The sequence below is a fragment of the Erythrolamprus reginae genome, chromosome 3 (assembly GCF_031021105.1).
Source record: "Erythrolamprus reginae isolate rEryReg1 chromosome 3, rEryReg1.hap1, whole genome shotgun sequence".
In the NCBI taxonomy this organism is placed as follows: domain Eukaryota; kingdom Metazoa; phylum Chordata; class Lepidosauria; order Squamata; family Dipsadidae; genus Erythrolamprus; species Erythrolamprus reginae.
The window spans coordinates 70962356-70975878 of record NC_091952.1 but is presented as its reverse complement, the minus strand read 5'-3'; the positions used below and the strand labels follow the sequence as shown (position 1 = coordinate 70975878).

General features: G+C 37.9%; 1 protein-coding gene across 2 annotated transcripts in view; it reads left to right on the top strand.

Moving 5' to 3' along the window:
* Nucleotides 1-956: 956 nt before the first annotated feature.
* Nucleotides 957-13523, top strand: part of GPBP1L1 (GC-rich promoter binding protein 1 like 1) — a 29698-nt gene continuing 17131 nt past the window's right edge. Inside the window, exons 1-3 of one of the 2 annotated variants that reach the window (XM_070745786.1) lie at nucleotides 957-1248; nucleotides 9233-10058; nucleotides 11747-11861. In XM_070745786.1, coding sequence (XP_070601887.1) covers nucleotides 11802-11861 — 60 coding nt within the window. In that variant the 5' untranslated portion in view covers nucleotides 957-1248; nucleotides 9233-10058; nucleotides 11747-11801. Of the gene's footprint in view, nucleotides 1249-9232; nucleotides 10059-11708; nucleotides 11862-13523 lie in introns of both variants that reach the window. The other variant, XM_070745787.1, reaches the window with a different exon arrangement.

Sequence of the window (13523 nt, the reverse complement as noted above, 5' to 3'; positions counted from 1 at the left end):
TGTATCTTTCTCTTATATTTAAGCTGAGAGCATATGCACCAAAGACAAATTCCTTGGCCAATAAAATTCTATTCTATTCTATTAATGAATTGTATGACTAGGCTGCTGGAAGTCCTAACTGATTAGTTTAACTTTCTACAGGAGCATAGCCAGTAGTTGACCAAGTTTTATGGTAGTAATAATTAAATGTTTTTGATGCTTGATTCCCAGTGACTCTGGAAGGTTTACAAATTGTTAAAAAATATTAAAAACAAGGAACATTTTTTTTTAAAAAACCCACAAAAGCAACGAAGATGGCAGACAAACGTGGACAAACACAGCTAAAAAAATATGATTAAAGAGGGCTATGCTGGAACTTATCACTTTTATTTAACAGATTAAACAGACGGATTAAACCCAGGCTCTTCTTAATAGAAATTTCGTTCATTTTGAATGAGCAAAATTGTTTTGATTTATCGAAAGCACGTAGAGAGTTGCAGGGGGAGAAAAAACTTTTATTATACGGTTTCCCATGGCTCATTTAGTTCCCAACTAAATGGACCACTGCAAATCCTTTCCGGTATGCGCTTAAGTTTATTATGGTTCAGCGTGTCACGCGAGCCCTGGACAATGAACCGAGTTAACCACGGATAACCGTGCTGCGAGAATTAGACACACGACCGAGCAAATAAAAACACCAAGGCCGGTGCCAACTGGAAAGGGGCCCGGAACAAAGCGTCGAAAGCTTCAGTCGCCGCAGAGCGAACCGAACATAACTTAACGCCAACCGAATGGTCGCACGCTCACGCATGCGTAAAAAAGAGAACGGGCGGAATTCAAGCGAGCCGTTCGTTCCGAAAAAGAGTCCTTTTTTTGATAGGCGGCGCGCGTGCGGCTGTTTTGTACGGCTTAGCAAGTTGAGCGCGCGTGCGCTCCACCCCCCCAGCCCCCCCTCAGCGCGGGCAGGGCCAGGTGGGCGTGTTTCTATCCCCACCCCCCTCAAGCGCAACCTACCCCCCCTCCTCGCACTTCGTGTGAATAGCCCCGCCCCACTCCGGCCCTCGGCCGGTCCGGGCAGCCATTTTGGGCAGAGCTTTGTTATGATTCGGTCTGAGGAAACTGAAGCTACGGAGAGAGTGAGGGGGCGAGTTGGGGCCTGGTTTCTGTGAGCACGGCCCTGCGTGAAGGGAAAAAAAAGAAAGAGAGCGAGAGCAACTGGACTTAAGGAGGGAGTTTGAGCGGCTGCCACCGTCGGGGGAAGAAACTGAGGTAGGCAAGGGAGAGAGAGAAAGAGTCCGGAGTGTAGTAGTAAGCAAAGGGGGCGGGAGTGTAAATAAGTGTTGCTTCGGGTGCAGGAATTGGGAAGATAGAGAGGAAGGAAGGAAGAAGGTGGCTGAAAAAAGGCCTTCAGAGAGATAGAGGGTGCTGGTGGTTGGGGACTTGGCTGGGTGGGAGACAAGACACCGGCTCGCAGGAAACGTTTGGGACGAGCGGACACGGATGGAGGAGAGATGTTGGACGCGGGTTTTGGGCAGGACAGGGAACAACAGGGGAGGTTAGTTTGGAGACCCGGTTCCCGTGAGGAATGGAGGCTCAGGAGGAAGAGGAGGAAGAGGGGTGGCGGGGATTTATAGGAGGGGGGTTGTTACGAAGAGAGCTTCGGTTCGGGCTCGGAAGAGGTCCGGTAAGGAAGCCGCGGTAGGCCTCGAAGTGCAAACTTGAGTGGGGGCGGGGTGGGCAGGGCGGCTGGGAAGCGAGTGGACGGGAGAAGGAGGTAGGTACGCCTCGGTGCAGGCGTGCGTGAGGGTTGTTGTGGTTGTTGTTGCATGGGTGGAAACGCCGCTTGTTAGGAAGGGAGGCAACGGCAGCCACTTCGCGGCGGTCTGGTCGGAAAGGAGGGCCGTCGGATGCAGAAGTAGGAAGTGGGAGAGTTTGGGAAGAAGAGACCTTGGGGGTGCCGGAGGGGGTTAAACATCTGCCTTGGCGAGGCAAAACCATTCTGTTTCGCGCGGGAGACGGTGGCAAAACAGGAAACGGTGGTTCAAAAGCTCGGGTTTGTTTTGTCACCTGTGAAACGGTTTGGGCTCTGTTCGAAGCGTCCCCTCCCCTTCCCCCCGTCCCCACTTATTAAAGAAGCAATACCAGTGGCATCGATTTCACGTCTTGCCTTTTCAAAGTACTGTAGTCCTATTTGCCTTGGCTGCAAAAAAAAGGGTGTTTTTTTTAAATTTAAAAAAAAACATACGTGAGTTTATTTTTGTGGTAAGAAAGAAGAATTTGACCTAAATCATGGTTTTCTGAATGGATCTGCATGCCTGTTGTGCACAGCAGTAAACCAGAAGCTAACCACCCTGGCTAGATTCATAGGACAGGCTTAGAGCCAGAAAATAGCCAATCACGTTTTAACCGAGGATATTGCGCTACTGCAGCCACTATTGCTAAAGTTTAAATAAGATTTTTTTTTGGTTAGGTAACCCTGAAGTTTTTGATTACACAAAACCTCTGTTAGCTTGGAAGTAGCATACTGTGTTTGGGGAAATGTGAAATTAATTTTGCATAGGAATTGGATTTACAGAGGGGGGGTTTTTAATTGAAAAATGATCATAGATGAGTTCACACATTTATTTATTTATTTATTTATTTAACTAACTAACTAACTAACTAACTAACTAACTAACTAACTAACTAACTAACTAACTAACTAACTAACTAACTAACTAACTAACTGTATTTCTATGCCACCCAACTCCAGAAGGACTCTGGATGACTTACAGCAGGATATAAAATACATTTTTAAAAAATCATAAAAGATTAAGGGGGAAAAACAATTAAAAATCACATACATACATATCATTTAAGGCTGGACCTCGTAAAATTGTGAGATCGATGGTCACAAACCTGCTGGAAAAGCCAGGTTTTCAGTGCTTCCCGAAGGCCCATAGTAGTGCACATCTAAGGGGGTAGTTGGTTCCAGAAAGTCAGGGCAGCCACAGAGAAGTCCCTTCCCTGTGGGCCTGCTGGCCAACACTGTTCAGCTGACCGGACCTGGAAGAGACCAGCTCTGTGGGAACTATGAGGTAGAAGGCGGTCTTGTGCCAAGAAATGACTACCTTCATATAACATACCAAGTTAGAAGCAAACTCCATTTCCAATCAATATTTTTGGAATCTTAGTTTCAAGCATTTTGTTAACTTTACAGAATTTCTTTTAAGGGACTACAGGCTAGAATGGAGTTTGAACCATTGGACTAAATGTTTAAAACTAGAATTGAGATTCTGAACTGTTTCCTTCATGTAAACTGTTGTGTTGGCTACTATGAAGGCAAGCTATATTCAAAATTTTTAATACAGAATATTCTGATGGTTCAATGTTGAGCAAGAATTTATTCACATTGCTGTTACACGTATGATTTAAATCCAGGGAATGTTATATTTACAGATGCTTCAGAAGAAAACAATTGCTATTATTTTAATACTAAATATAACACAATAAATATATAGGGTTATAATATTACTTTATAAATTGAGATTGACTTTGTTAGATTTTTTTTCAGATTGAATTGATCACTAACTTAAAACTATTCTCCCCCTACTAACAAGGGATATTAATTAAAATACTTTATGATCCTGTTAAGAAATATGGGAAAAAATGAAATCCTGATAAAGTTGTATATTTGGACAGTTAGATGATCTCTAAATAACTTAATAAGTTGCCCTTACTAATTGTATCCCTAAATTATGTACGTACATATTTAGCCTGGTTTAAGGTAGTACAATATTTTTCATAGTTTGGGTGTAGCAAATCAAGCCTTGTTTTGATTAGAGGCTTTTAATGATATCCCTATGTTATGTAATAAGGTAACTTGTTTGTGGGTGGAGCTGTATTCCCACTATATTTGAACTGCTCAGTTAAAAATCTGATCCAGAAGCACTTTGTAGATTACATGAATATCTGTGGGACCAATCTAAATAATCAGACTACAGTCTGGTACATTATCACCCAATATTAGAACAGGAAGAATGTTCCCAAGCAATCATGGTTTATCATCTAAACTTATGATTTGCAGATAAGAATCCACTTTTTGTATACTAAAACAAAATTTAAAAATCTTTATGAATTGTGTCATTTCTGTTCATTAAGCTATAGAGATTATGTAGCTTTTCAACACATTGGTTGATGAATCCATAATAATTTAAGATTGAAGAATAATAGTAGGCACATTTAGCCATACAAAATAGAAGTTAGTAGACAACTGAAGATATTCTTGTTTAAATACCATGTAATTTCTGTTATAATCTATTCTTATTAAAATTCCCAACTTTTATACTATATATAGTCTTGTGGAGAAATAATTGGACATGCCTTTACTTTCAATTTCCCTTTTTCTTTTAAAGTAGAACATTAAACTTCCAAAGTAAATTAAGTAATGTATGTTTTCCATTGTATTCTTGTTCTTATCTCTTCAAGCAAAAAGTAGTAGTTTACCCAGTTAAGCATTTTTATAACTTGGCTACATATGAGCATGAACTGCTCCTTTTCCTGTTTGCTATACATAGTTGTAAAATATTAATATCAGCTTCCAAAAAGGAAGGTAAATTGTGATTTAAATTCCTCGTTATACCTATTAAGCTCATATCACAACAGTAAAGCTTCTGTTCAAGTTGATTAAATTCATGCTTCATTGTTTTTGGATATGCTTCATATTATTTCTCATAATTATGTAGTAGCTTGCTTCCCTCTTCACAAACTATAAATTAAGTAAGCTATATATTTTTATAATTAAGGAATCAGAGCTAGATACATTTACATTTGGATCCTCGTAGTGGAGTTCAAATGTTAAGTTTTTATTTTAAAGGAACATAAATGTGACCTATAAATGTCAAATGATACCACTGATGTTCATGTGCTGGATGCTGCATGAAAATGTAGCTTCTTTTTAACAGTTATAAGTTTTATAATTGTTAGACATAATTTAGTGCTTAATTTAGTTTTTCATTATTTTCCCTAATATAATAATTGGTTTGATTACATTTTAGATGACTATGGCTCAAGATTGCTTACATTAAAAGTGCAATGGAAACAGAGTGTATAAAAATTAAATTATGCTATGTGAAGCACACAAAACACTTCAGCCCATTTCCAGTTTGAAAATTCAGGTTTCCTTTGCCTTCCCAAAGTAGAGTAGAGATGGGGGCAAATGGCTCTCTGGACAAATATTCCAGAGGGCCAGAGCGGTAAAAGGAAAGGCATAGCTCTGGTTATCTAATAAGATGACATTGTTCAGCAGAAACCACCTAGAGTATGCCCATTCTGACAGATCTTACAGGATGGCAAAGGCAATTGAGGAAAAGAGTTGTGAAGGCATTACACATTTGTAGGCTGTTTGTGAAATACTAATTGTCAAAAGCATTTTCACTGGATGGTTTAAATAGTGCCTGGAGCCAATAACTTATTTTGATGTGACACTACTAGATATATATTGGATAGTGAAGCCAAATATACTGCTACAGTAGTAAAGGTGAAATATACTTTGAGATCCAGCTAATAGGCATGTTTTACCATGGATAATTTCTACTCTGGCTATTCTTCTATATGTTCCTAAAAGGTATTATTCATCAATTTAATGCACTATTTCAAAGTTTTAACGAGAAAAATACTTTGACTTGGTTTTTTTAAAAAAAGATTTCATTCTTCAGTGAATTTTTAAAATTTTCTCAAATTAATTAATGGGTTTATTTTGCTTTCTGGAAACTTCCCTCATGGGCCATCTTGGAATCAGCATATTTGATGTTTGTAAATTAGACATGTTCAACTGCTTGAAAAATACAGACTTCCCTCTTCTTCCCAGCTGCAAAGGAGACATAGTACACAATAACATAGCAAATGGTTTCATTTTATGAATATGTTAAAAAAACTATAGGGGAATCTTCAAAAATATAAGATATTTTGTTGGAAGATTATTTAATTATTCATTCATTCATTCATTCATTCATTCATTTCTATCTATCTATCTATCTATCTATCTATCTATCTATCTATCTATCTATCTATCTATCTATCTATCTATCTATCTATCTAATTTGACTTCTATGCTGTCCAATCCCAAAGGACTCTGGGCGGCTTGCAACAACAAAAGAATCAACATGCATACACACCAATCCAACACATTCATATTTGTGGCCAGGGAAGTTGTTAATATCAGGACCTCCAGACTTGCCAGCATAGCCAGGTCTACGTGGCCTTACGAAAAGCCAGTAGGGTGGGGGCAGTGCGGATGTCGGGGGGGGGGGGAGTTGATTCCATAGAGAAGATCTAGTGTTCATGTATATTTTAACCAATTAATAACAATATATTATAATTTCTTATCAAAGGAATTGGAGTATAAGTTCTGAGAAACGTGGCAGTATATGTAGATAACAGTTTCGGAATTATTTATGCTAGAGGATCTAACAGTTGATTTATGGAATGATAAGATTGTAATAACTATGAGGAGTTTTTCAATTTTCAGAGTATGGGCATAGAATTAGTAATGGTCCAGTACAATGTCAGTTAAAGACAGCTAACATATAGATGTCAGGTGCTTGTAGATATAACATTACAATTAAAGAAAAAATACTATTTTGTATGTATTGGATATTTATGTGTTTTTTCAAGAACCCCATCTTAATAGGGTCATGAATGTTCTGAAGAATTATATTAGTACAGTAGTACCTCTATCTAAGAATGCCTCTACTTAAGAACTTTTCTAGAAAGGAACTGGGTGTTCAAGATTTTTTTGCCTCTTCTTAAGAACCATTTTCTATTTAAGAACCCAGGTCCGGATTGAAGGCCCAGACAGTTTCCTGCCATTTTTTCTTTACGCCTTAAAGTTTTGGATTTTTTTGATTCCCCTTCCCTTCTTCCTTCGGCAGTGACTGTCCTCCTCTTCTTCCTCCTCCTCCTCCCACCCAAATCCTGAGCTTTTATTTCTTTTCTAATGGGTTTGCACACATTATTTGCTTTTACATTGATTCTTATGGGAAAAATTGCTTCTACTTACAAACTTTTCTACTTAAGAACCTGGTCACGGAACGAATTAAGTTTGTAAGTAGAGGTACCACTGTATATAAACTAAGAGTGGCATTATTTTAATTAAAACACTTTCTATCATCTAGATATCGACTGTCAGTGATAGTTAACCTTCTCCAGAGTGATTGCCCCAAAATGCTCCACCACCCCCAAATGCAATGTGCATGCGGCCCCCACGCATTTATTTATTTATTTATTTATTATTTGGATTTGTATGCCGCCCCTCTCCGAAGACTCGGGGCGGCTCACAACAAGTGCATTTGCTCTGCACACACACCCTGCCCCGCGCATGCACATGCAGGGGCCACACATACGCTGCAGAGACCTGACCAGCTAGCTGGGGGAGGCGGGCACATATGTGTGGTAGAGCTGAACTAGTGTGATGGCTCACATGCCCAGAGAGGACGTTGCATGCCACCTGTGGCACATATGCCACAGGTTCGCCATTTGGCTCTCTACAAAGTAGCATTGGAGCAAGCCAGTTTAAACTTACTTACCAAGAGTGTTTCGCTCTACACTCTGTTGTGGTGTGATGTCTTGTTGGTCACCTGAGCACAGAAACATTTCTGGACAATGCTGGCTTTTTGACTTAGGAAACTGAGATGAATACCACCCCCTGAAGTTTTTAGTAGTTTTTACCTGCTAATGTCCTGTTGTATCATTATAGTAGTCATTTCTTTTTTAATTTTTCTTTTTAACTTAAGATATTTTAAGGAATTGTTCATGTGAAAGTTCCTCAAATTGCAGAGTAGATAACTTGTTCTTACACATTCTTTTTGAATTCTTCTAATAGGTACTGTTATAAAATTGCTATATTGTAGTATTCAAAATTTCAGAAGAAAAAGCACTTTATAACTTGATACTGTTGGTTTACAGGTTTCGCTTTGTATATTTGTATGTAAACAAAGATAAAACAAGTAGAATTTTGTATGAAAGGCTTGGAATTGTGAGCTTCGGATTGTCTTTGGAATACTAGTGTTGAATAGAGTTCATTGATTTTTTCCCCACACACAGAACTTGATTTTAATAGCTTTAATCTGTTGATTTCATTGGTATAATTTAAACGCGATATATTATGGTGATCGTTTTGTAAACTATTATTAAAACAGAAATGTTCGTTGCTGTAGTGTGCCGCCCTGAGTCCCAATATAATAAATAATAATAATAACTTGAGATTTTGTAATGGATTATCTTTGCCTTTGCCTACCCCTGTTTTAGGTAACTGAAGTTGTAATCAATCATAATTTCCCCTCCTAGCTGTGTCACAACCTGACTATTGAGGAGATTTGACAAAATAGAATTACTAAGTATGAAAAGTGAAGTGCGCATCTGAAATTGTATATACATGTCAGTGTATTATGGATACTAATTTATTGTAATGTATGAATCTGCTTTGGAAGGTTCGTATTACTTTCAGATGATATTATATTAAATTAAAACTGAAGCTTTTGATACTCTAGTTAAGAATACTGTACATTGCTCATACATCTCATCCAAGAAGCTACTTCAGCTCTGACTGGATAGTGGGGAATGGAAAGATTTATACTCCATTCCCCAGCATCCAATCAAAGCTGAAGACGCTTCTTGGATAAGAAGCAAAACTTCTTCAAAGTAAAACCAGAAAACCCAATTGCCTCTTGAAAAAGCACCTTTGGGGCAACTATGACCTGGGTGACTAAGAATCTCTCTAGACATTTACTGTAGCTAAGCATAATAATAAAATCAAAATAGAAAAGTAATATAATAAGTTTTCTTGATGGGGAAGAATTAAAGTTTGCTCCTAAGTAATGTAACCATAGACTGACAAACACTTCATTAAAATTCAGTAAGGCTGCATTCCAATAATGTGTTAACTTGGAATCAAGTGCTGTTTGATCATTCCTAATTCCATCCTCTAATTCTTTCTACTTCCAAAGGTATGTAGTTTGAACTGCATTTATTATATTATAAATTATGATATATACATAACTGACAATCATCGTTATTGTAGATTGTAGGTATCATTCCTCAATAACTATGCGAGGACTTACATTAATTTACCAAAATGAGAATGGCACCCTGGCACTGACCATAAATGCTACGCTTGATAGTTCATTAGAAATAGGGGTTCTCAGTAGTCTTTGATAATCATTTTGGCCATTTTTATGATTACTGATAGGTGGTATTATTTTTTCCTTTGTTACAGAGTACTTCGTGAATTCTACTCATTTTGATGGAAGAAGACAATTGCCCAAATGTGAACTCTTCATTAAAATACAGTCTTTTTTTTCTCTATTTTTAAAAGCAGCACCACAAATACAGCAGAAGAATAGTTTGCTAGCTTAGCCCTTTACTTTTAGCTTTAATTGAATGCATAATTCGGACTGGTAGGAAGACAGTAATAATTCAGTCTTGTATCTTCACATTGCTTTTCGTTCCTTACCAAGGAAACTTAAGGGACATTATGTGAAAAGCCTTTCAAAATACTGTTTTTAAGAAAGCTAATTTTTATTTAGCAATCATTAAAAATGAATCTTGCATTTTAGCATGTAATAAGAACAAAGGTTTTACTATACCAGAATTTGCAAGACTCCTCAGCATCCTTTCCCCTTTCCTGTCCCTTTGTTTCAAATTCATTTGTTGCAGAAGATGAACAAAGTGGATTTGTGAAATTCACCATTAATTATGGTGCTTTTTTGAATGCTGTACAAATTTGACAACTACTTTTGTAATGTAATAGCTGAATTACACAGCATTGTGACAACAGGGAACAGTTTAATGAGGTGAATGTAGTTGTAGCTTTCCAAAAATGCACACTGCATTTTAGGGTTTTTTTTTTCTCATATGAGTTCAGAGAGCATTTAAGATGAGCAGCTAGAGGGTTAAGGGGTGCAGTCAGCACGAAGTGCGGCTTCTTGTGCTTCCTTTGGGACTCACCATTGCCACACAGCTGGCATAGGTGCACCCTGACGAAGGAAAGAACCTGGAAATCAAAGTATTAAAGTGAGAGTGGACTGCAAAGGCCAAACTGGGTAAGTCACTTTAGGACTCTTATTTACAGATAAAAATAATACATTAGTATCATACATTATATGAAGAAAAGTTTTTAATTTGTCCATTAGTAAATTAGTGAACTTCAGGGGGTGGACAAAAAACGGAAACACCTTGAAAAATCATCAAAATATATTTTAATATGGTGTTGGCCCATCTTTTGTGGCAAATACAGCCTCAATTCTCCGAGGTATTGATTCATACAAATTGTGAATTGTTTCCAAAGGAATTTTAGCCCATTCTTCAGTTAAAGCACCCTCCAATTCTTTTAGAGACGATGGTGGTGGAAATCAACTTCTTACTTGAATCTCTAAAATCGACCATAAATGCTCAATAAAGTTGAGTCTGGTGATTGTGGTGGCCAAATGAGATGCTGAACTTCATTAGAATGTTCCTTGTGCCATTCTTTAACACTTCTTGCTCTATGGATTGGTGCATTATCGTCTTGAAAGATGGCACCCCCCTCTGGAAACAGTTCTTGAACCATAGGATGAATTTGTTCGGCCAAAATTCCTAAATAGTGATGGCTGTTAATTCTTCTATGAAGGGAAATCATTGGCCCGGTGGATTTCCAAGAAATAGTACTCCAGATTGTCACTGAACCCCCGCCATGTTTGACGGTTGTGAGAAGGCAGTCGGGATGAAATGTCTCCAGACGTAAACACAGCCGGAGGTCGGAAAAAGGGTAAATGATGATTCGTCAGAGAAAATCACATTTTGCCACTGCTTGAGGGACCATTTCTGGTGGTTTTTACACCACTAAACGCTTTGAAACATTTGTCTTTGAGAGCAGATGTTTTCTAATTGCAGCTCTTCCGTGGAATCCAGATATGTGAAGCTCCCTTAGAACAGTTTTTGTGGAAACTGGGTTCTGTACGTGTCTATTGAGCTCTGCAGTGATTTTAGGAGCTGCGGTCTTGCGATCCGCTCTAACAATTCACTTTAGAGTCCAATGTTCTCTCTCAGACAACTTCGGCTTTCGACCAGACCTGTGCTTGGCTGAGGATATTTTCCCTTCTCTTTCAAAAGCAGTCATTACTTTTGAGACATTATCTCTTGAAACGCCAAATATTCGGGCACTTTCCGTTATATTAGCGCCTGCCATTCGAGCACCAACAATTTGAGAGGTCTGCCATTTCTAGAAGGTTATAACCAATTTCCTTAAATTTATGTTTTAAAAAAAAGGTCGTTTAAAAAAACATATCAAATAACAGAATTAAAAACAAACAAAAAAATAAAATATGTCAAGTTTTGATTGATTTGAACATGTTCAAACTTTGTGATGCCAAAAAGTGAAGTGTTTCCATTTCTTTGTCCACCCCCATATCTCTAGATAAGTAGACATCAAAAACCCTCCTAGTGAAATATTGTTTTGGAGAGGAAATGTACACTAATTCTTCCTCAGTTTTATTTAACTCCAATAATGCTGATGGTAGAACTTGGCCTCTGATGATTTTGACTGAAGTGGCTTAAGGGACTTAAATTAAACAGGAGCAATACAGCTACAGTAACTCAACCTGATGCTTAGTCAAATTAAATACATTTCCATTAGTCCCTAGAAAAGTGGTGAGATGTTTTCCAGACTCTTGGAAGCACGCTCAGAAGAATTTGCTCTTTTCCATTGCTTTTAGTAGAGCTGACATTGTGTGTGGTGGTTCTCTCGTCTTAGCTCCTGGCCATGAGGTTTGATGCCTCACTTTATTGAAGAGAGACACTGGACCTAAATGGCGCAGCATGACTTTGTTCCTGCCTGGCTTAACTTCTCTACGCCACAGTCTGCCAAGGTAATGATTAAACCTTAGATCAATTACTCAGACAAAATTTGTTAAATTGTCACTTTGATTGTGAAATGCATAAATGGCAATTATTTTCACATTTCTGAATTTCCCATCTCCCTATTATGCTGCATAGTTACAAATTTGAAGGAAATCAGTCTTAAAACTTTGCTTAAATGCTGAGTCAAAATATTTTTGCAGTTTTTCCAAGTTTGTGGCTGTGCAGAGCATTTCAGAACATTCCAATGCTGATTTTTTTGGTACCTTATCCTGTATTGTGTGTACTTCAGCATGAGTAGTGGCATCTACTACGGTGTCTGCATTGAAAATAGTGTCTATTGACTGTTTCTCTTGGTCATTGCCGAGCTTTTTCTTCAGTATTTCTCTAGATTTTGCTTCCTTTTGCTTTTAAATCAGTATTTTAAAAATCATTTTTTTTAGTGTTTTATAGCTGTTTTTTTTAGTGTTTTATAGGGGTGCAGAGGACCAGAGGTTTTGTTTTATTTTATAGATATATGATGGGCAAAATAAGTTTTGTGGGTTTTCTGTTGAAAGTTAACTGAACAATTTAAAGATCTGCTATAGAAGAACATTCTTTGTTATTTATATTAAAACCATCAGGTAGAAACCTGTTTTTGCTCTACAACTTTATTGAACAGTACATTTGCAATTGTTCGTCACAGTGATTATTAACTATTTCCGTTTTAAGAGGTTTGGATAATGAAAATATTGAAGGAAAGCAGCCAGTATCCCAATTCAAGTAATAGGCAAAGAAAATGGAAGACAGAGAAAATTCTAAAGAACCAATCAGGAGGGTAGGGTATCTGAATATTTGTTTTGTTATCTTGGTATTTTTCTGACTGAGATTGGCTATAAGCTAGGTATGGGCAAAAACAACCATTCCGGAATCTAGGGAATTTGATCAGCAAGCTAGAATCAATAACGTTAGTTGCTGTATAGGTTCTGTTTTATTTTAGGACCTAAGAAATGGGGTTGAATTTAGTTTGAAAAATGTAGGAAGTTGATTTATTTGCTCTTTCCTTTTTCTTTTCAACTTTTTTTTCTAGCTCTGCTATATAAAATAAGGACTTAATAAACCATTGATGTGTATTCTGGGGATACATATCTTTATATATTCCTTACTCTCAGGTCAACCTTTTGGAAGAAGGGGCTAACCCTCATATAGGTTTTCGCTCAAGAATGACTGGTGACAGTACATCTAATTAGATCTACCCAGTGCATTGTAGGGAAAATGCAATAAGTGGTTTTGGGGGTGGGAGGATATAGTCCTCAAGTCATCTCACTGTGTGTATCCTATTACAATTCTAGTGTCAGCTGTCATTCTCTAACATTGGTGGAACCAGCATTCAGGATGGTTGTCCTCATCCAATCAGAGTGAGGACTGAGTCTGTTACTTTTTACTCGGTCCTCAGACTGGATGGACGTGGCAGTTCTCCCTTCCTGAATACTTGTTTCTGCTCTCCTTAGATTCGAATACGGACTGTTTTTGGATTTTGTGAATTTCTTCCCCAAAAAATATGTCATCCGAGACCCCCCGGGCATTTTGGCATATGAGCTGGGCAAGTGGCTTCACAAGATCAATCACCATGCTGCAGACAAGGATCAACTTGGCTCTTCTAGCCAGTTGGTCAAATAATCCTTGTACTGTGG